Source organism: Heptranchias perlo, chromosome 21 (genome assembly GCF_035084215.1).
Source record: "Heptranchias perlo isolate sHepPer1 chromosome 21, sHepPer1.hap1, whole genome shotgun sequence".
NCBI classification, from domain to species: Eukaryota; Metazoa; Chordata; class Chondrichthyes; order Hexanchiformes; family Hexanchidae; genus Heptranchias; species Heptranchias perlo.
Window position 1 is genome coordinate 22,047,752 of NC_090345.1, and position 24,103 is coordinate 22,071,854.

The 24,103-nt window shown below is 39.7% G+C and overlaps 1 protein-coding gene across 8 annotated transcripts in view; it reads right to left on the bottom strand.

Annotated features, from left to right (window-relative positions):
• Nucleotides 1–3,712: 3,712 nt before the first annotated feature.
• LOC137340045 (fibroblast growth factor receptor 2-like) overlaps nt 3,713–24,103 on the bottom strand; it is a 132,866-nt gene continuing 112,475 nt past the window's right edge. For all 8 annotated transcript variants that reach the window (XM_068002258.1, XM_068002259.1, XM_068002260.1 and 5 more), the window contains 8 exons: nt 20,055–20,176; nt 19,540–19,650; nt 16,751–16,941; nt 15,826–15,948; nt 12,662–12,732; nt 10,386–10,523; nt 8,276–8,381; nt 3,713–7,011 (listed from right to left, as the gene is read on the bottom strand). In XM_068002258.1, coding sequence (XP_067858359.1) covers nt 6,847–7,011; nt 8,276–8,381; nt 10,386–10,523; nt 12,662–12,732; nt 15,826–15,948; nt 16,751–16,941; nt 19,540–19,650; nt 20,055–20,176 — 1,027 coding nt within the window. In that variant the 3' untranslated portion in view covers nt 3,713–6,846. The remainder of the gene's footprint in view (nt 7,012–8,275; nt 8,382–10,385; nt 10,524–12,661; nt 12,733–15,825; nt 15,949–16,750; nt 16,942–19,539; nt 19,651–20,054; nt 20,177–24,103) is intronic.

Genomic DNA, 24,103 nt, shown 5'->3' on the forward strand with positions numbered 1-24,103 from the left:
TGACATCCTGACACTACCACAGTTGACAAAGTTGTTAACAAAGAGTTTTAATTCTTGCTGTCAAAGTATTGGCAATCTGTAGGCTGCAAGTAGGTCGGATGCATTGGTTTTGATCTTCCAGAATTCCCTAGATTCTAGAACAGTCCCCATGGATTGGAAGATAGCAAATGTGACCCCGCTATTAAAGAAAGGAGGGAGAGAGAAAACAGGGAACTATAGGCCAGTTAGCCTGACATCAGTAGTAGAGAAAATGCTAGAATCTATTATTAACAATGTAGTAACAGGACACTTAGAAAATCATAGTATGGTTAGAGTCAACACGGTTTTATGGACGGGAAATCATGTTTGACAAATCTATTAGAATTTTTTGGGGGTGTAACTAGCAGGGTAGATAAGGGGGAACCAGTGTATTTGGATTTTTAAAAGGTACTTGATAAGGTGCCACACAAGAGGTTGTTACACAAAATGACGACCATTTTCCAATCCTCCCTGACTACAGGCATGGTGCCGAAGGAGAATTGCTAACGTTGTACCATTGTTTAAAAAGGGAGCGAGGGATAGACTGAGTAATCACAGGCCAGTCTAACCTCGGTGGTGGGCAAATTATTGGAATCATTTCTGAGGGACAGGATTATCCGTCACTTAGAAAGGCACGGAGTAATAAAGGACAGTCAGCATAGATTTATTAAAGGAAAGTCTGACTAACTTGATTGAATTTTTTGAGGATGTAACAAGGAGGGTCGATGAGGGTAGTGCATTTGATGTAGTCTACATGGATTTTAGCAAGGCTTTTGACAAGGTCCCACATGGCAGACTGGTCAAAAAAATACAAGCCCATGGAATCCAAAGGAAAGTGGCAAGTTGGATCCAAAATTGGCTCAGTGGCAGGAAGCAAAGGGGATGATCGACACATGTTTTTTGTGACTGGAAGGCTGTTTCCAGTAGGGTTCCGCAGGACTCAGTGCTAGGTCCCTTGCTTTTTGTGGTATTTATTAATGATTTGGACTTAAATGTAGGGGGCATGATTAAGAAGTTTGCAGATGATACAAAAATGTGGTTGATAGTGAGGAGGAAAGCTATAGACTGCAGGAAGGTATCAATGGACTGGTCAGGTGGGCAAATGGAATTCAATCCAGAGAAGTGTGAGGCAATGCATTTGGGGAGGGCAAACAAGGCAAGGGAGTACACAATAAATGGGTGGATACTGAGAGGTGTAGAGGAAGTGAGGCACCTTGGAATGCATGTCCACAGATCCCTGAAGGTAGCAGGACGGGTAGATAAGGTGGTTAAGAAGGCATATGGAATACTTTCCTTTATTAGCCGAGGCATAGAATATAAGAGCAAGGAGGTTATGCTAGCACTGTATAAAACATTAGTTAGGCCACAGCTTGAGTACTGCATACAGTTCTGGTCACCATATTACAGGAAGGATGTAATTGAGTGGGTACAGAGGAGATTTACGAGGATGTTGCCAGGACTGGAGAATTAAAGCTACAAGGAAAGATTGGATAGGCTGGGTTGTTTTCTTTGCAACAGAGGAGGCTGAGGGGTGATTTAATTGAGGTGTACAAAATTATGAGGAGCCTAGATAGAATGGATAGGAAGGACCTATTTCTCTTAGCAGAGGGGTCAATAACGAGGGGGCATAGATTTAAAGTAATTGGTAGAAGGATTAGAGGGGAGCTGAGGAAAAAATTTTTCACCGAGTGATCGGGGTCTGGAACTCGCTGCCTGAAAGGGTGGTAGAAACAGAAACCTTCAACTCATTTAAAAAGTACCTGGATATGCACCTGAAGTGCCATAACCTACAAGGCTACGGACCAAGTGCTGGAAAGTGGGATTAGGCCGGGTGGCTCATTTTGGCCGGCGCGACATGATGGGCCGAATGGCCTCCTTCTGTGCCGTAAATTTTCTATGATTCTAAGATTAGGGCTTATGGGTTCGGGTTATAAATTAGCATGGATTGAGGATTCGTTAATGGACAGAAAACAGAGTAGGAATAAGTGGGTCATTTTCGGGTTGGCAGGTTATAACTAGTGGAGTGCCATAAGGATCAATGCTTGGGCCTCAGTTGTTTACAATATATATCAATGATTTAGATGCGGGGACAGAGTATAATGTATCCAAGTTTGCTGACGATGCAAAGCTAGGTGGGAAAGTAAGTTGTGAGGTGGACGCAAAGTGACTGCAAAGGGATATAGACAGGTTAAGTGAGTGGGCCAGATGGTGGCAGATGGAGTATAATGTAGGGAAATGTGAAATTACCCACTTTGGTAGGAAGAATAGAAAAGCAGAATATTTTTTAAAAGGTGAGACACTGAGAAATGTTGGTATTCAGAGGGATTTGGGTGTCCTTGTACATGAATCACAAAGTTAACATACAGGTACAGCAAGCAATTAGGAAGGTAAATAGCACGTTAACCTTTATTGCAAGGGGGTTGGGGTGTAAGAGCAAGGAGGTCATGCTGCAGTTATATTGGGCTCTGGTGAGACCACACCTGGAGTATTGTGTACAGTTTTGGTCTCCTTACCTAAGGAAGGGTACAATTGCCTTAGAAGGGGTGTAACAAAGGTTCACTAGATTGATTCCTGGAATGAGAGGGTTGTCCTTTGAGGGCGTATATTCTCTGGAGTTTAAAAGAATGAGGTGATCTCATTGAAACATATAAAATTCTTAGAGGGCTTGACAGGCTGTTTCCCCTGGCTAGTGAGTCTAGAAATAGGGGTCATAGTCTCAAGATAAGGGGTCTGCCATTTAGGACAGAGACGAGGAAAAATTTCTTCACTCAGAGGGTTGTGAATCTTTGGAATTCTCTACCCCAGAGGGCTGTGGATGCTCAGTCATTGAGAATATTCAAATGTAAGGAATCTTACAACACCAGGTTATAGTCCAATTGTTTTATTTGAAAATCACAAGCTTTCGGAGGCTTTCTCCTTCGTCACCTGGTGGACTAAAACAGTTGGACTATAACCTGGTGTTGTAAGATTCCTTACATTTGTCAACCCCAGTCCATCACTGGCATCTCAACATCGAGAATATTCAAGACTGAGATTGATGGATATTTGGACACTGAGGGAATCAAGGCATATGAGGATAGGGCGGGAAAGTGGAGTTGAGGTAGAAGATCTGCGATGATCTTACTGAATGGCAGAGCGGGCTCAAGGGGCCGTATGGCCTAATCCTGCTCCTATTTATGTTCTCATGTACACATTGTATTTCAGGCTGTGGGTGTAGCCATACCCATGGTGCATTTTATAATTGGCCTGGTGAACAAACAAACTGATGTCATAAATTCTAACACGTGCATCTGAAACTTTCCAATGTAACAGGTAAGTAGTGAGAGCACAAAGGTGTATCAAAACAAAAAGCGATCACAATCTCTTTTTAGCTGTGCTAACATTTGCTTTTAAATTACTGCAGTGACCTCCAGTATATAATCATCCTCTGAACTTTCTGAATGTGTGTTGGCACTACTGGTCAATCCAACATCTATAGGTGTAAAACATTTTGTAAATATATGCTAGAAAATACCTGAACAGTGTGTTATGTGCTCCTGTACTTAAACGGACACATTCTTCTCATGTCCAACACCACTAATCGCTTATCTTTCCAAGTACAAAAGATGAGGTTAACACCCATATTCAAACAAAGGTGAATTTATATTCCTAAGCAACTACCCATTTCAAAACACAACACCAACAGCTGTATGACTGATAGCTAAAGTCACGATTTATTGCTTTTACTGGTGGCAAAACACTTAATACAAAAGCTGCCATTTTCATAGTGGGCTTAGAATATTTTGTTGTCTCCTTTAAGATCTCTCAAATAATCAACATCAACAAAATACAAAACATTTAAATACCTTCGTGTCTGTCAACAATTTTATAAGAACACTTCAGGGGGAAAAATTATAAACATTTAAATTAAATGGGGATGACCTTTGGCTTTTAAAGGCAAATTAAAGTAGGTAAAGTTTTTGGTTACATTTTCTTTTTGCTTAATAGAAATGTGTCCAGCAATATTTAGGAAAAAACAGTATAATATAGAAGCAAATCTTTCATATAAACAAATCATTTACAGCCTGAACTAGGCTCTTAACTATTTGAAAAACTGTAACAACAAAATAGACATTTTTTTGTAAAAAAAAATTTCAATAAATTAGATGTACATTGCATTATGAAATTCATGCACAAATCTGGACATTATGACACAGAGGATCACAAATGCTTTATAAAAATATACAAAGTACTGGAATGTAGATAAAGAGTGAACCAAGCGCTTTCTCACCAAAGCAAAGCAGCTATACTACAGTTTGGTCTTGCTGGTTTTCCTGCCCATCACAACTTATTACATCATCTAATTACTTCATGTATCTTAATTTGGGCAAACAAATCTGTACATTTTTGTTTCTTTTATTTATTCCACTCCGACACACTGAATTTCAAAGGAAATGCTGGATAATATTGATCGTTCTTTTGAGTTGGTAATGTTTCTGCTTGAACTGAAGTGACGAGCTTTTATTGCTGAACTAAACAAGTTTCATGCTCTGTGATGTATGAATATTTTCTCAACTGGCTCACCTTTAATCTAAACAACTACACCTACAATTTGCAGCAACATAGTTACCCCTTCTGGCTAAGGTGATCTAATTTGGGGTAACTGTTTGCTTTTTTTTTGCTAAAGTGCACTTTTAAATCATTGATCTAGAAATAGGTCACACATACAGCAATCACAACAAGTGAGGGTTACTCAAACTGAATACCACATTATTTAGAGCATAGAAAAACACAAAAGGAAACTGAACAAGCTAGTTAAAACAGTACTGAATTATTTTCCATTGTCTTCAAACTTAGTTCAATGTCAGACAGGAAGAGGTATATTTTCTATAGCAGGGGTATAAAACATCTAATGAATCAGGTCTGCTTTGGACCATAAATCACTTTCCTACTCCGAAAATCTGGCCACCATTAGTCCCCCATAATTAGCAGAATATCCTTACTTGAGTATATGTTATTTTAATAAATGAATATCAAAAATGTAATTTTTAGATATTATGTAAGAGATTGAATAGGGCATGTTGTATATTTGGTCCTCAGTACACTGAGGAGGGTACGTTCTGGCCTCTGAGGTCACATAAGTTGTTCTATGAAATCTGCTGATGACCTGCAAAGATATTCTTACTTCACTGATCATTTTGGCACTGACAGGAAAGCTCACTGCTGGAGGTAATAAAATGAGCACATATTTCTGATGGGATAAAAGGTTTCCTGGGAAATTATAATACTGAACATAAAACAATGGAGGTAATTGTTCAGGACACTTGATATGACCCCCTAACATTCATATCTATGATACTGTACCTTATTTTAAAATAACACAACAGAATGTGCCCTGTTTAGCCAGTTAACAGTCATGCTCAAAACTTATTACAATATAATGCCAAAGCAATACCAGCTGCAGAAACCGTCTCAGTCTTGCTGTCAGGCAGGAAAATTCAGTATTCTTTAATGTTTATAATTTTATCAGGTCAAACTGATTTTGTTTTTTATTTCACAACTGATTCTAAATTTTAAACAATATTTGTGTTAATATCTAACAGCCAATGATATTAATATGGTTGGAGTTTCAAAAGGGAACAGTTTTAGGCCTTATTATTTCAGTTAATAAAATGATGGTAATTTTTGTGATCATCTAGGTTGGACAAGCTTGCATCTCATCTTTTAAAACCAGAACCACATTAACATTCAGTTAATGTTCCACATGTTTGGAAATGTAAAATAGCAAATGAAGACTTTTGCAGAGGTTAGATCATCTGTATCGGGGAACAAGGCAGAGGTCAGTCTTACCACCCGATTTTACTCCCTTTTTCACTACTATCATAGTGGAGAAAAACCAAGCTATTGTGTCCAAAACAGTGCCACGCTAAATTGTCCTCGATGGACCACTACATTTGTACATCAGCTTGCGTTCAAACCCAGTAGATGGCCAGATTTGGGAGCATCAGTGTAACACGTTAAGCCTGTGCAAAACCTTAACTGAAAATCTATTTGCTGCTTTCTAACATAATTTTTTTCTGGACAGTCAACTACTTAAACAGAGCCATGAAAACACCAATTCTATTGTGCTTTAAAAGGTCAGTCCATTTCCTGTCTAGCAAAAGCCATGCAAAATATAAGAAACATCAAAGATTAATTTTTTAATTGTTGCTGTTAAATACCAATCAGTTAAATAAATTATTATTCCCTGAAAACAAAGAATATTTTAAGTGTCTTGAAAATGTTTCGTAACTGAAGTGCTAGGAATTGCTGTAGAAGCAGTTTTCAAAAGCATTTAGCTATTTAACAAAAGTTGCTTTCATTTTCTGGTTGGTATAGGATCATCTTTTTATCCATACAAAAAATAATTCACTGTAAATATATATAATATATATTTATACATATTTGGGTATATTTACAAATACAGCCAGCACATATTTTGACTCTGAAGTTCCATGCTGGATAAATTTTCCAATATTACAAAATTAACAATCTAGGCAGAACTTTCCACTTCAAGTCTTGCCCAAAGTCCAACTAGTCAGCTTTTGATGGAATGAAAAAAGGCCTGGTCACCAAAGCAAAATTTTGTCCATAAGACTTATTCTGTCTTCTTTTGCAACAAAATACAGTTAAGGGTTTTTCGGCTGCACATTTCTTCATGAACAGCCTCTTCCAATCCTTGTATTGCATCGTTTCCATAATAACCGTACCGAACCAACATTCCATTCTGGAGCCCAAGTTCCTTGAAGATATATGTGAAACAGGGAAGGCCACATTTAAAGTCAGTTTGGCAAGTGATGGCTTTTTCATTCATGTTTTAACAGTACCATTCATGTGTTGTTGATACTTTGAAAGACATGGCTCATTGGGCATAGGGTCAGAGAAGACAGAGTCATCTCCCGATGAGCAGGAACTCCTTGTATCAGGATAACTGGGTGAATACTGTTCTAGAGGTGCAGAGAGGTCCAAATATTCCTGCCAACAGAGAGGTGCCGAGATATTAAAAATAGCAAGTGATGCCATTCCTACCGTTTATATTCTTGCTAATATACTACACTATACTATATGAAAGAAGCAAATTTTTTATGGGTTAATTGTTAAGTCAACGCAAATGTGTTTGAGAACCATAATGCATTAGCATAGCAACAGAAAAATTAACATGTATGTTACATTAAACCTATAACTCTACCTAGTTAAGAGATAAATATGTTAAAACAATGTAGAAAAAGCATCCTATTACAGTCTTTCTTACCTGCTTCATTTTGATTTTGAAATGCTATTGTCATCAAATAGATTTGTTCAAAGTATTGAAAATGCAATATTAAACTAGATCAGAGATTTCATGTACATCTTGTTATCTGCCCAAACTGCACAATATTCCAAAATGTAATATAATACAGTACAGCATCAGAAAACAGGATTGCAAATTTAAATATCCAGTAAATGTTCATTTCAATCCAAAATCTCCTACCTGATATATTTGCCACAAGTTTCGATAGGTCATGCTGTAAACATAAACCCCATTAACATAATGCGTGGCAGAAATGCAGACTACTATAAACATGTAAATAGTTTCTAGTTGACGGGTACAGTAATAACCTGCACACCCGATGTTAATACTAAAAGTATTAATGTTCACTCATGGTCGACTTTGTGACCCAAGAGGCAATGGTTAACTTTACAGCCTGAAAATTACAGTTAATATTTGTAATTAGCTTCGGACTCATATTTATTGAAGAAAATCTGACATCAAAGACTGAAAGAACATAGATTCTGTACTTTTGCATTCTTCGGCAACAAACAATGGTAGCGGATGTTCTTCAAAATCAAAGTATACGCACTTTCAGTATTCAGTGCCAAATGTCACTGTAAACTCTTTCATCGATCCTAGACACACTATAAGTATTGTGGATTGTGACTATCAGCTGGAAACCATCTCTTTTTATTGTCCTTTGATGTCACTCATGGAAGATTACTGACTGTTGGTGCCAATTGGTTGGCAATGGTAAAAATGGTTTTCTTCAAGCAACAAGTCTTCAGTCAATCAAGATTATAATTTGTCTAACAGTCTATATTGCATCAAATAAATATAGTTTACAATGCATAACCATCCACAGCTTACTCCATTAGGCAAAAAGGAGCTGCTTTAGCTTATTTTATAATATTTATGAACAAAATACGTGCAAGGGGCACTAAATGTGTGTTAAACATGTACAATTAAGTATTATTCTAAGCTTACCGCATTGGATGTTAAAGTGAGAATTCGGTCCAAATCTTCAACCAACTGTTTGAAAGTTGGTCGCTGTGAAGGGACAGCATGCCAGCAATCGCGCATCATCATGTACCTACAACATAGATAAGAAATGGATTTTGCTTGCATCATACCACTTTGCAGTTAAAATGGCACAAACTCTTAATGCAAACAGTAAAAGTTTTCTCTGCATTGTTTAGCAACTTTCCGTGATGCTGCCACAGGTTATCTGGGCCAAATCAGAGTGTAAAGATTAATGGCTATATTTCCTTCTCATTTCTAATCGATTAACAACTTTCAGCAATCAAAAATGTCCATAGTTCCAAGACTTCAAACCTAAATGCCAGTGTCCAGGGAAAACTTCAGACAAGTGTATTATTGGCAGATAGCCTGAAAGCTCTGTAGAAAAATGCTTGGGCGGACCTGAAATTTAATTCTCAAAAATCCCATCAATTTTTATTTTGCAGTTTTCAAAAACATCATTTTTAAAAATGACTGTCTGTAAATAAATAAGTACCACTAGTAAATAATGATGTAATGAAGTCATTGATTAGACATATAATAACATTGTTATCTAGTATGTAAACCAAGATCACCAAGACCTGGGGTGAGCCCAGCCAAATGTGCTCAGTTTTTTGGCAGGTTAATTGCCATGAATAAAAAATGAGGGTTGTTTCTCCCTGCTGAATGCTGTAACAGTTTGTATGTCTGATTCACCACAATGATCCATGGGTGTAGGTTGGGCACCCATGCCAAGAGTAATCATTTAAGTGGGTCACCATTAGGAGTGGCCGACGCTTCACTAATCACCACCTAAATACACATTCTGTTCTTAATACAATACGGAGCCTTAAAGTGACAGTCTTTACCTATTGCTAATGGATAGCCCATTTCAAATGATATTCTGGAATTGTCCTGCCAGTCACTGATCATTTGCGAACACAACTGTCGTGCAGTAGAATATGAAACCTCTGTACATAACAGCAATTTTTTTTTAAGCTTTCCAAATGTGTTTTAGGTGAACTTTGAGTTTACGTAAGGGGTGTTAGTGCTGGGGAATGGAATGCTTTTCCAGCTTTGGCACTGTTACCTTTAACTATTCCAAGGTCAGGTGTATCATAGCCAGATGCAGAGTAAAGCTCCTTCTACTCGTCTTTAATTCCAATTTCAGAATGGCTTTCCCTACTTTCACAAATGAGATATTTTCCATTCCCACAATAGCCATTCTGATGAAGGCAGATTTTTCTGGCTCCCTTCTTCCCATGCGCTGGGCAAGAGCAGCACACCCAAAGTGCATTACTCTTGTCTAGGTCCGAGAGTGAAGGTATTTCCTGTCTCAGGTCATTAGCATGATTTGGAGGCACCCCAGCGCTGGCCCACCCCCTAGCAGGGCCTAGTGCTGCCAGAAGGGGGAAGGAAATTTGAGCAAATATGTGTCAGGCCTCTGAGAGTGGAGTCTTTTTGCTGTTGACGGAGCGAGACGCAAACATTCTGGGGAGGGGGGGGGGGAAATTTCAACTTTCCACCATGGATCCTTCGGCCAGCAGCAGGGGTCTAGGAGCAGGCCACTGGGCCATGTTTCACTGTTTGCCCCTTTGGCAAGCTGCCTGGTGAGCTTTGTCTGAAGAAATTGGGGAAGGAGGCTGAGAACATCCACTCCTATCTCATTAGCATCAATGCAGGCACAGGCCCAGCTCACCATCTCCAGGGAAACTTCAGAAATCCCAGGACAATATAAAGGGAGTGCAGTCCCTGTAAAATCAGTCTCCACCCCTTTATCCTGATTTTCGCATCTGGGGAAAATCGGTATTCCCTGTGGGCAAATATCAGAAAAATGGGCTCAATGGCACCTCTAAGTGAGATTGCTAATTTGTGCAGAGATTTTCCATTCTCATGCACTGGTGACGCAAACACAGAAGATCAGGGCCAGAGGCCGAGTGCCCAAAATATGCTGGGAATGCAGCCATGGATGAGAAGTACATGTGAAATAGACAACACTGTGTGGCATGCAATCTTTGGGCCATCTACATCCATTATGTTCTATGGTTCTGTCATACAAAAACATTAAAACACAGTATCACAGAGTTATGAAGCTTACAGGTCATTGGTACAGTTGGCTGGTTTGTCCATCCTGTGGCCTTCCTTAAGGAGTTTGAAAAGTTCTTCGACAGGAATGCCCGGATATGGAGATCCTCCCAAGGTAAAGATTTCCCACATCAACACACCGAATGACCATCTGTAACATTAATCAGAATTGGTAAGAGTTTCCAGAATCTTCAATCTTACCTCAACGGAAGACAATGACTCATGCAACGGTACAATTCTATGGGTTCTGGTAGTCTATTAGCACCTCATCTAGGTGTTTTGCATGTGCAAAGCCAGACAGCAAGTGTCTATGGCTTACTTTGTTATGGGGCATCACGGCTGAGCCCAATTTTGTCTTCGCCCGACGTCCATCCATAAACATTTTATAACAAGGGCAACTGAACAGAAATCATTAGATGTCTCCATTCCCTAGCTCAGGGATGCTGAGGCCATTTGTAACATCCATACAGTTACCTCAGCTGACAATGCTTAATGCAGCAAAGATCAGGGATTGAAGCTTGGACCTCCATGATCCGTATCGTTCAGTACCACATCACAGGGCTTTTATGTACTGACGACACCAAAGGAACCCAGTTTCTGTTTTTTTTTGTAGGTTTCATGATTTGAGCACCAGGCTAGATTATTAAATGACTCCATTTGCTCATATTTTTGCTAAGAATGCCAAATCCCATAATTTTATTTTAGGAAATTTGGTCTCCAGTTACATTTCCTTCCTTCATTAAATGAACACAAACAGAATTCAGCACTTGTATTTTCATTAAACGGTAAATGAGTCTCACCGGAGTTTTAAACCATAGCCAGGAATGTTATTTGCTTTAAATCAGGTACTTGTCTTAATATTCTGAAAATTTTTTGGGAAGACTCAACCGGATAGCCCACTTCCTCAGTGAGTTGTGCAGATCCCATGTTATTAAAACTACAGGACTTGCTGACAGTGCAGATCAGACGACGAGTTAATGAGCTCCTCGATGTGAAAGTCAAAGATTAGCAAGTTTAGGTTTTTGATAGGATGAAGTATGAGCTGGACAGGCAAAAGTGAAATCATTCTTTAGCTCTACGTCTGTAAACTTCAATAAAACATTCTACAATAACAGAGGTAGCTAACAGTTTAATTTCCCTATGTGCTTTGAAGTCAGATAGATTAGTAACTGTGTTGATCATCAGTCTACCATGAAATCTTTACTTTTGATGCATGCATGTCCTTTAACCTAATGGCTTAATCCATACAAAGGATTGATCATGATGCAAGCAATTGAGAATTAGTTGCCGGTTGACAAAAGCAGAAAAATGAGATTTATTTCGCTGTTGAGTATTGCAGACATCACTAATACGATGAAGGAATTTTTCAGTATAAAAAGCAGCTTTTTTTTTAGCATTATACACAAGAGGAGCAGTCTTTTACAGATCTGAATTGACCATTTTTCAGTATGCAATACTTATATTTGGACTCATTTCAGAAATGCCTTTTTTGATGCTTCTAACCCTACATTAAAACGGAATTCTCCCTCCTGGGTTAAAACAATTAATGATTTAAAAATTGCTGCTTTCACTCTCCACCCCACCATATACATAAATCTAGTTGCTGGATACCTGATATATTAAAGTTGTTTTTGCACTGACACTTGTTTAGGTAGGATTCCGAGCCAATGTTAGTGAGTCGACTCCTGTTACTTAAACTACCTAATCCATCTCCCTTATCCCAATGGCAGAAGCATAGATCCAGGGAGAACTGGGTCTATGGTTCTGCTCCAAGATAAGGGATTCAGGGTGTAAATGTGAGGAGACAGCTCATGAATGTTGGTCTCCAAGAAATCAAACTAAACGAGTACCAGTATAAGAATTATGCTTTAGGACCAACTTTTACTTCCTCTCAGATCTGCACAAAAATGGCAAATCTATCCAAGTTTAGAGACCCAATAAACTGTCCTGCTCCTATTTTAGATTTCAAAGTACAGTAAAACAGAATTGTCATGCAAAAATAATTTTTAGTTATTTAATTGCACACATATCTCTGGGGAGGTAAAGTGAAAATTTACCAATATGAAAATATTCTTGTTTTCCAGTATTTACAAAACTGGGTGGCAATAAATCTGCAGCATTTGTGTTGCACTAAGACTTTCAAAAATGTTTCTTGTTGCACATGCTACACAACTTGTGGAATGACACATAATACAGTACAGCCTGGCAGCACTGACAAACCTGCTTCATTAAATGGATTATTAAAAGCAAGAATGTGTATTTCTATTTGGCGGAGTCATCAGTACTTACACATCACTCTGGTGCGTGTAAACTCTGTCAAAAAGAGCTTCAGGAGCCATCCATTTAACTGGCAGTCGACCCTAAAACACAAACAATTTTATAAACAAAAACTTTGTTGTATGAAAACGTTTAAGCAATAATGTCAAATCTGAATAATCTTAAAATTAGAGCTAGGCCATTTAGGAATGAAATTAGGAAGCACTTTTTCACTCAAAGGGTAGTGGAAATCTGGAAATCTCTCCCCCAAAGGCCTATGGACACTGGGTCAATTGAAATTTTCAAGACTGAGATCGATAGATTTTTGTTAGGTAAGAGTATTGAAGGATATGGAGCAATGGAGGCTAAATGGAGTAGAGGTACAGATCAGTCATGATCTAACTGAATGGTGGAACAGGCTCAGGCGGAATAGTCTACTCTTGTTCCTATCTTACAGGTAGTTCATTCAACAGGTTATAACCTACAAATTACAGCCCTCTGAGGGGCGGCATTCAGGCAGAGTTGTGGTGAATGTTCAACAGAGTGCAGACATGGGGTCCATTGTGGGTCTACAAAAGGCCCGAAGATGAAAATGTACACAGTTGATCAATCCCAAAATGCCGGTTAAAGTTCCTTGCAGAGAAAATTTTATTTTCCTACTTTGATCTTCGGCGCACTAAAAGACTCAGCCGCAGATTCCGGCAGCACAGTGGGCTGGGTGCCTCTGTTGTGCCTTAGTAGATATGGGTCACCTGCCCCAATTATTCCAATGACACTATCCCTGCAGTTTGGGACAGGGTCATGGCAAGGCCAAAGCAGCTTGCCGTAGTCCACACAATCGCTCATATCAGCAATTATAAACTAATTTCAGCTTTTAAATGTCCAGAACTTAAACCTTTAGTCATATTTTTAATATTTTTTTTCCCATTTCTCCTTACGTCACATGTAATTTCCTGGATAAGAGAAGGCCTGTCACTCGCTCTAAGGTATCCTTTGCAGTGACACATCTAATAGCGTAATCACTGTTATGTACTGTACTACACTGTAATGTAGGGGAATGCAGGAGCCACTTTGTACACAGCAAGGTAATAGGTTTTAGAGATGTTGGATAAATATTGGCCAGGACACTGCTAGAACTTCCTTGTCTTCTTCAAATAGTGTTGTGGGATCTTTTACATCTACTTGAGAGGGCAGACGGGTCATTGATTTGATGTCTCATCCGAAAGATGGTACCTCCGACAGTGCAGCACTCCCTAAGTACTGCACTGAAGTTTCAGCCTGTGCTCAAGTCTCTGGGGTGGGACTTGAACCCACAACCTTCTGGCTCAGAAGGGAGTGCGCTTCGACTGAGCCAGGCTGACAGCTGACATCTTAGGTGATTTAACTTACATTTCTCTTTCCCTCCACCTACAAACTGTGAGGAAGTGCTTTGCCACCACTTCCTGTCTCTTAAAAATGACCAAGAACAGGAACATACTATGGTGTAATAAAATGGAATGCTATCTGTGGGTCGTGCCACTAGTTTCTGCCTTAGTTATACTGGTCCTGAAATTTCTCGGGTGCGAGATCAAGCCAGACTGCGCCCTTTGACGCTAACTGCACTGGAGTTTACAGTGTCAGCGGGAGGGCACCTCATTTGCAATGGCCAGGTCGGAGCAATTGCCAATTCGTGCAAATTTTCAGCACCTGTTTGCCTATGACTGCCAGAAACTCTGGACTCCCCATGACCCTGACAAGGCAGCAGATTTGGATAAATCTTTTGAACAAAAATTTAATTCTTCAGGCATAGAACCCACTGGAGCTCACAAATGCCACTCACTTGCCATAGCAATCACCAAGTCCTGAATGAACCTCAGGTATGGGAACTTTCGGCTTTGGGAATCTCTGCCCCTGGCATCGCCCCTACCCATCATTTTCCATGTAAATGGCGGTTGGAGGTTCAAGCCAGTGAAGAAAATCGTGAATATGTCCACTTTCCCAAGGGTTCGGCCTTTCTCCTCAGGAGTCGCGGCAGGAGACTGTCGGACCCACTGTGGAATTTTAGGTGACTTGTGACCTGCACTAGAATCTGGTCTTTGAATTTAAGATTCTCAGTGAAGATTTAAATGGATCACGTTGTTTGCACTCCAAACTCTCCATGGGGTTGGGGGGGTGGGGTGCGGGAGAAATAGGCAGTACCGTTAGCCTCCATGCTGATTGCACAAATACATGCACAGTATTTTGCAGCTGCTGACTATACCTATGCACCTCCAAACTCCTCATACAGCCATGAACCCAACCCTGACGGGGGTGATTTCCAATTGAACGGGATTGCACGCTGTTTAATGTGTGCTTAATATCAACAGGTGGTTGTTCCAATTCAGCATTAAATTGGCAGTCTAATTAAAAGAAATATTACAAATCAACCATAGAAAAGGAGTGTAACAGCACAGTCTGGCCATTTACTATGTAGTGGCCAAAACAGCTCAAGTAATGCAACGTAACAATAAAGGCAGTTTTAGTTCAACAGTCTGTAGATTTTTCACGGATAACTGGTCAAGTGGAACTACATAGTAATAAAATCACTATAAATATGGCAGTCACTATATCAATGACCTTGACTGTAATTTGGCAGACGTTTTGGCTACATTTGAATAGAATACTCCAAGTGCTCGTTTCTGACTGCTGTTAGCAATATTGCAGGAGTGCATCCATGCTTGAAAATGTGCAGCAGAAAAAGTCAGAAACAGGAAGGAATTAAGAATAAACACTATCCGTAATGATCCATTGAAAAGAAACAGGGAAATTAGCAATTTAACTCTTTTCCCTTAGTCTCCTCACACAATATATTCTTCCTGGACAAGCCAGAACCCTGTTTTCGGGGACGTTGCTAATGCTGCTTCATAGGCAGCTGCCAGGAGATATGTCAGACTGGCCGAGACCAACTCACTCCCTCCATGTACAGAAACCTAGGGGGTGAAATTCTTCCTGTCAATACTTTTAGTGGAAAACTCAGCAGGAGAATTTCACCTCCAACCTCTATTCAGTGCCTCCATGGTGGCATGACTCAGATGAGGAAGTTAACGTGCAGAAAACTGCAGGGAATATACCTATGTCCTGGTTTGCTTGCTACTAAAAGGAACAAGGCTTTAATAAGCAGCAAAAAGTATAGAGGACAATATTTAGCATTCAATGTATAAACAGACATGAAAACTTACATTTGTTGTCTTTTTGTAGTAGTCAATATTGTGGACATCTCTAGCCAGCCCAAAATCTGCTATTTTCATTACATTATTTTCTGTAACGAGAACATTCCTAGCTGCCAAGTCTCGATGAATACACTGAAACAAAAAGAAAATTAAATGTTTCATTTACATAAGAAAGTAAGACCTAGAAATTCGCTGTCGCCGCGCAAAGTTTTTTAGGCGCAAAGATGCGAGATGTGGGGAAGTGAGGGTTAGAATAGTGGTGAGTATGAGGAGAAAGAGATGGAGTGAAGTGTGGTGCAGTGTTTGTAGGATGGTATGGGATGAAGATCCTCGGAAACAACTTTTTTCAATAATATAGAGTTGCTTATTTTAGTGGTGGGAACTGAGCAAGTGAAAGCTGTATTGTTCCTCAACAAAACGCCTTAAAAGTAACAACCTCAGGATGAACAGCTCCTTTTCCTGGATTAATGATTCCGTTCTCCAGGCTCACAATATTGTGCTTTTTTTTTGCCAGACTGGATTCAAATCCTAATCTCATAGATCAAGAGTAATGACTGGGGCTGTGCCCATAAACACATGTACCATCTAGTCTTGCACTGAGCAGATCCTTAAAGATATTAGTGCAAAAGTTAAAAATAGCCTATTTTTCTTTATTTTTTCCACTGGATACAAACTTTAGCAAGAACTGTGGGTGATTCTGAATGGTGTAATAATGCTGCCATAATCTTCGAAGGTCAACACTTTTGTATAAATATTTAACTTTCTATCAACAGTATTGAGTAATTTGATAAGCATATGTTTGCTGTCTTAATAGCAGTGATAATCAGGTGAGGATCTAGATTACACCTGAAAAACTACCTTTGTAAATTTGTATTAGTAGATCTAATATTTACAATACATTTCAATGGACTTTGTCCTCTCCAAGGCTGCATACCTTTTGTGAAGCCAAGTATTCCATGCCCCTTGCCACTTGATAAGTGCAGGATACCAGGTCTTTGAATGTTAACTGTTCATCAGGTACACGGTTTATATCAAATGTATATTCCATACCAGGGGGACGCCTTGCACGCAGGTACTCTCGCAAGTTGCCTTTGGCTGTGAATTCTACAATTACATACAATGGGCCTGCATAAAGACAAAAATTGGGATAAATAAGCACACAGACAATACATGCATATACATGCTCAATATATGAGATCTCATTTTCCACTTGAAAAAAGATCCGAACACACTACTGTGTTAACATTAGCTTATTAAAAGTGTATAAAAATGATTTACAAGTTAAGTTGACTGAGATCAAACAATGTACTAGGATACAAGTGAAATTTTTCCCCCATCTGGCAAGACAAGTTGAGAAGGCTGTTAAAAAAAGCATACGGGATCCTTGGCTTTATAAACAGAAACAGAGTACAAAAACAAGGAAGTTATGCTAAACCTTTAGAAATCACTAGTTAGGCCCCAGCTGGAGTATTGTGCCCAATTTTGGGCACCACAATTTAGGAAGGATGTCAAGACCTTAGAGAGGGTACAGAGGAGATTTACTAGAATGGTACCAGGGATGCTGGACTTCAGTTACCTAGAAAGACTAGAGAAGCTGGGGCTGTTCTCCTTAGAGCAGAGAAAGTTAAGGGGACAGTTAAAGAGGTGTTCAAAATCATGAAGGGTTTTGGTAGAGTAAATAAGGAGAAACTGTTACCAGTGGCAGAAGGGTCAGTAACAGAGGACACAGATTTAAGGTAATTGGCAAAAGAACCAGAGGCAAGCTGAGAAGAAATTCTTTACGCAGGGAGTTGTTATGATCTGGAATGCACTGCCTGAAAGAGTGGTGGATGCAGTTTCAATAATAACCTTCAAAAGGGAATTGGATAAATACTTGAAGGGGAAAATTTTTCAGGATTATGGTGAAAGGGCAGGCGATTGGGACTAATTGGATAGTTCTTTCAAAGAGCTGGCACAGGCACAATGGGCCGATTGGCCTCCTTCTGTGCTGTCTCATTCTATCTAATCAAAGCATTACTTTTTGCTTAACCAGACAAAATTCTCTATGGATGGTTAGAAGATGAACATTTCCTTCTTTCTTGTTAATGCTGAGGATTATAGGTACATTTTCCAGTACTTTCTACTGCTTGTTACTGAGTGCATGATGAGACCCAAAGTGCTCAAAGCAATGAATCCACAAAAATATCAAAACATGTTTGAAAAAAACTGTACAATAAGTAGGTCCTCCTGCTAGTGTAGTTTAAATAAAATTTGATCTCAATTCAGTGAAAGACACTTTCAACCACTGCTTCATACCCAAAATAAAAATGGAAAATGCTGGAAATACTCATCTTCCAAAAGTCTGTTTTTATTTCAGATTTCCAACTTCTACTGTTTTTTTTCTCTTTATCTGTACTGAATCATATCATTTGCACTTTGGTGGGGTTGGATACAAATCTCTTGTCAACAGAAAAATTTTCAAGTTTGAAAGAAACCAAGTTCCAGTACAAAATTCAGTCTTTCAATCTGGTCCTGCTTCTTAGTCACTCTTTCAGTTATAAGTATCACAAGTCGTAGCTCGTCTCATTTTACTCTGTAGCCGTAGAAAATTGAGGCTTCTGCGCAGTAGATGAAAGCAACTGAAGACCATGTTTAAGTGCCTCATTTTATTTTCTACCTGCCTTTTTAAAATGAATGGTCCTCTCTTTCTTTCTCCCTCCATGTTGTACGACATAATGATTTGAGAGAGCAGGCAGATGAGCCACTCTCTGGTCTGTGCCAATGTCAGTCTTTATCCAGCTCCTAGAAAGTGCAATTGCTGGGCAGGGTGTTTCACACACTGTTATTCTCTCCCTCCCTTTAAGGGAAGGATCTAACCTCCATTTGGTAACTCTACTGACAGACTGGCAGAAACCAATGGCCTCGATATTAACCCCCCCACCTCCCACCACCACGACAGGCGGGAGGAGGGTTTTGGGGGGGGGGGGGGTTAAATGCTTAAAAATAGAACCCCAACCAGACACATAAGCACCTGCCGCCATTTTTACAGCAGCAGGTAGCGTGCCATGCGAGTGTCCCGTCTTGAAGAGGCGGGACACTTCATTAACATCAGGCTCCCAGAGTGCAATTGAGTGCCTGATTTAAATTTAACTGCTTCCGCACGGGTTCCCCAGGGCCCAGAAAACCCTGTAGTGAAAGGGAGGCAGGAGCTGCTGGCTCCAGGAGGTAAGTGCCTTTTACAGCACTCCTTGTGAGCCAATGGCTCCCCCAGCCTCTCAAGCAAGCCTTCGTCCTCCCTTCTGCCAATTGCGACCTCTCTCTAGCCCCTGCTGCAATTGGCGACCCCCCCCCCCCCCACCGCTCCAATCTGCAGCCTACTCCAGGATCACTGCCCCCATGCCCACTCCCCAAGCCCCGATCTGCAGCCTGCAAAACCCTCCCGATTGCCAGGGATCATCCCCAAGAGTCGCCCTGCCGTTGGTTTTCCCGCCCAGCAGCTGGCTAGCCTGTCAATTTGGCTGGCCGCCGGGCAGGAAATGGACAAAAAAATTATGAAGAGGTCCTGCTGTTAAATTCGGCAGGACCGCCACGTCCCCGGCCTTTCCGGGTTTCCCCCACATCCCAGAATTATCAGGGCCCAAGAGTCATAGGCATGAACTCCTGTTGTATCCGTTTGTGCTACAGTTCGCAAAAATCATAACTTTTCTACTTTGAGGCAGACTGTGCTCGGCCAGGCTCTCTTACCATCTTGCGTGCAGGCTCCTAGCAGATTTATGATATTCTTGTGCTTTCCAATCATTTTCATCATTTCCATCTCAGAAACAAGGTCGGAGAGATCTTTTTCCGTGGCATCATCTGAGAAGATTGAATTTAATATTTCACCTTAGTTAAAACTGTTACTAGAACAGCTACATCATTATTAATTTGGAAACGCATACAAACATAACTCTACTTCTCAAATTAGCATTGGAGTGAAGAGACATTTAATGGACTGTGTTATTCTTTCATTGGTTCAATAACCTTCAAAATGTGAAACAATCCTTTCAAAAACAAGATTTCATATCATCATCATTTAATTAGTGGAGAAATACTGAAGTTTATTAGATTTGATTCCTTGGAATTTCTTATAAGGATTCACTAATTAGCCAAAACATTTTCACATGACCAAATAAATGCAGTGGCCAAGTACTGAGTTTCTGACCTTTCCAATGTCAGCCTTCACTCCCCAAAAAGAAATAAATCCTAAATTTCCTCTTTACCTTTCAGCATCTTCACAGCCACAGTAAGTGGTTCTTTTGGCTTATCTTTGTCAACTCCTACAGCTTCTGCCATCACAACTTGTCCAAAGCAGCCTTCCCCAAGGGGTTTACCAAGCGTCAGCCTGTAAGTGAAAACAGAAGATTAACACACAGTCGGCCTTCAAACCTTGTTTTGCTTTTCATTTTTGCAGAAATGGAAACTATAATGTTCTCTGTAGCCAAAAAGAACACTGTCCTCGCCATCAATTAGGTGATTTACACAGCACCATAGTATGTTGCTAGAACGTTCCAGGAAACCAATGCAGGTCAAGTAACAACTGACAAGGCCGACTTTGTAAGTCATAATATCCACTGAAAATAGAGTAATATCTACCATCTTAGTGATTTATGGCTATATCATTTAGATTAAATATTAAGTACAATTGGAGGCTCAGTTTAACTTCTGTTTTTAAAAGATATTTTCAGTAATAGCAGTTCTCTATAAAACAATCACGTTCTTATAAAGCATGTATATTTTTACATTATTGAACATCTAAATTTTACTGAGGTAATATCACTTAAGATCTCGATCAGACTTATATTGCATTTTTAAACAGTGATGTTATACAAACATTGACATTTGCAGGTGGTCAATTTAAGTTCCACTAGATAGTGTATTTACTAGAGTTCTACAATCCTTTCATTGTGCTAGAAATGTGTCCAAGATCTAATAGCTGACTCTCAAAGCTCTCTTTCATTGCAAATCTGCTCCACCTACATTAGTGTTAACCACTGTTTTCTTAAATGTTGATGCACTAGAATTTTCCACATTTAGTATGTCCCCTGAGGCTTCTAAGCAACAAGGAGGTTCACAGACTGCAACACTGACCAGAATAATGCAGGCATTAATTATAGTACATTGCTTTTTACAGGCATCTAATTTAATTGAAATACTTGCTAGGAACAAATAGACCAAGAAGATTACATACTTTGTTTCCAGAGGAGATTTTTCTCACACCAACAGTTCCAACTTTTAAACAAATAAATGCCATTTTCATCTAATTCCTTGAAGCATATTGTTTTACAAATACTTTTTAGGGGTTAGTCCCCTAACCTATATAGTTCTACCTCCCTCCATTTCATCTTTAGATCCATACAGTGAAAATACCTACTGTATCTGTCATTGTCCTGGGTGCTGCCTAGAAAATAATGATTCAGCAATGCACGGATGCAGTTCACTCAATCCATCAATGTTCAAAATGTCGACCCCAGTGAGATCAACAGTGCTACTCTCCTTTAGCAGAGAAGTGTATATAGGTTGAGGGTCATGTAGTGAAGTTAGTGTCCTAATCCTTCATGCCACAGGGCAGAAGACCCAGGTTTCATTCCCCACTCTGCTCAGTGCTGAGGCTAGGATTCACTGGACATGGAAAAAATTGGATACAAATCTCCTGCCTCAACAGTACTTAGTAGCTCAAATATTCTGCTTTTGCTGAATTGGGGCATGACTTCCACCTGACACAGGAGATGCACCCCTGACCCCTTCCAATTTTCTGGCCTCAGGGTGGAGCACAGAGATTAATGCTGCCGGCCTTTGAAGCCTGCTGCAATATACTGTTGCCAGTGACCTCTGCGCTGTTGGGAGAAAATTGTGGAAATAAATTTTGATGCAAAAAAGTGCTCCAAAGCAACTACAAATGATCACCTTGTGACTGACTACACATTCTCTGAGTTTTAAAACTCAAATCACACTTTTGCCACCATAACAATGTTGGATTTCAGGAACAAATAGGCATCTCTGACATCCAGTGCTACTACAGTGCAAATGACAAAAAAAATACTTGATGTTTCTGTCATTAGCACATTGTTATAATTATATCCATTTTCATAACCATCCAGTTTCCCATGACCAGTCATGGGATGGTTATGAAAATGGGTATGAATGCAATAGACTGTGTCTCTGATCTATTACCCACCCACCCCAATTCCATTGAAAAATTGGCAGAGGGAGGGTGGAAATTCCTGGCCAGTGTCTCCTGGTGGACAGCCAAAAGGTTACCACTGGCAGAGATCCGGAAGCAGACTGTTCAGCCACGTTACTACAGAAGAGATACTTGGGGATAAACAAATAAAAATAAATATGTTGCATTGAACATAAATCACACACAATATTTTGAAGTTTGCATAAAAAAAATTACATCATAAGACCTGCTATGTGACTTGCACTTTCTCACAGGTTTGTATGAAGTGATGGTTTGAGGGGGGGGGGGGGGGGGAGAGGAAGAAAAGGTGAGCTATACACTGTGAGTGACAATTTGGCACCTGCCGTAACAGCCTACATGCCAATATAGATTGCAGATCAATTATTTTTTGGTAAATCACTCAGTATGTAGATTATAACTGTTACTCTGAATTAACTTGTTGTTGTGAAAATTGCCTTTCAGAAATTACCTCCTTCTATATTTGCATATATTTTCACTCAATTTCCTTCTATACACTTGACTTGTGCACACTGATGCTGCACGCATGTAGAAAGGGGTGTGTCACCTCTTGTTTGCCCACAGTAAAATTAAGTTGCATGGCTAAATAGGTAAGATTCTGATTTTATCTGGGCCTTATGTTTTATGTATAGTGGTTAAGATACAAGAGGATGAGAAGGTATTGCTCAAGAAAATGCCATTCAGTCCATCAAGTCCGCTGCTTTCACAGGTCGTATGCAAACTATCCTGGTATAGACATACTAATATCTGAATATATTTTGAATAAATACTCTAATTCAAAAGCAAACAAGCAAAATTCCAGAATATTCTCCTTTGTAAAATGAAGGAATGGGGATTTTGAATTCTGTCTCTGTCAGAACATTAGCCCACCAAAAAGTATCAGTCTGTTTTATTGTAAACAAAATAAAATTTAAAAACAAGGTTTTGTAGAAACAGCAATGGAAGGAAGACAACGTATCAAAATACGCTCCACCCCACCATTTATTCCTCCGATTTGGAACATATGGCTCCTAAGCACGCTCATGTGTGTATGTATCTCATTAACATGTTATTTGCATATTATATTTGTTTCCTTCTTTTCATTGTGCTTTAGGCACCAATTTTAGCACTGTACTAAAATTAAGTTTCACTGAAAACCTTTGGCATCTGCAGTGAGCATACCAGTTCTACAAGATTACTGTACTATTTATTAAACCTAAGACTGGATCAAGCAGTTCGATTCCAATCTGATCCAGACAGAGGAGTTTAAAGCTTCCTATCTTTACTTACTACTTGGCTATTTTAAGTAAAATTAGCTTGAACAATCAGTGCAGTTCCCAGTGGGCAGGAGTTCACAGCAAAAAAAATTCTCATTCTGTGCCAATTAGGCAATCTCCCTCAGAAAGGCCATAAGATACACTGATATGGGAAACCAAATGTCAAATTGGTGGCTGGGGGCTCTTCTGAGGCTGGGCCTCAGGCACAGGCACACGATACAACATGGGAGGAGCTGTGTCTAATTGCTGCTATATCTAGTATGTGAGCAATCGGACTGGTTTCGGAGTGCAAAAAGAAACATATTTCATTTTTCAGCAGTCTACCCTCACTGTGACGAGCATAAAAATGGAAATATTTAGAAGAATTAAAAATAGATATTTGCAATTTGAGTCAGAAGGTTGTGGGTTCAAGCATCACTCCAGGACTTGAATACATAATCTAGGTTGACACTTTAAATGATGTACCATGGGAGTGCTGCACAGTCGGAGATGCCATTTTTTGCATGTGACGTTAAACCAAGGCTCGTCTACCCTCTCAATGGATGTAGAAGATCCTACGGCACTATTCAAAGAAAAGCAGGGGAGTTCTCTTGGTGTCATGACCAATATTTATCCCTCAACAAACATCACCAAGAATAGATTAATTGATCACTTGTCTCATTGCTGTTTGTGGGACTTTTCTGTGTGTAAATCAGCTACCATGTTTGTCAACATAACAGTGACTACTCTTCAAATTTAATTCATTAGCTGTGAAAAGCTTTGGGGTGTCCTGAGGACATGAAAGGGGCTACATTAATGCAAGTTCTTTCTTTCT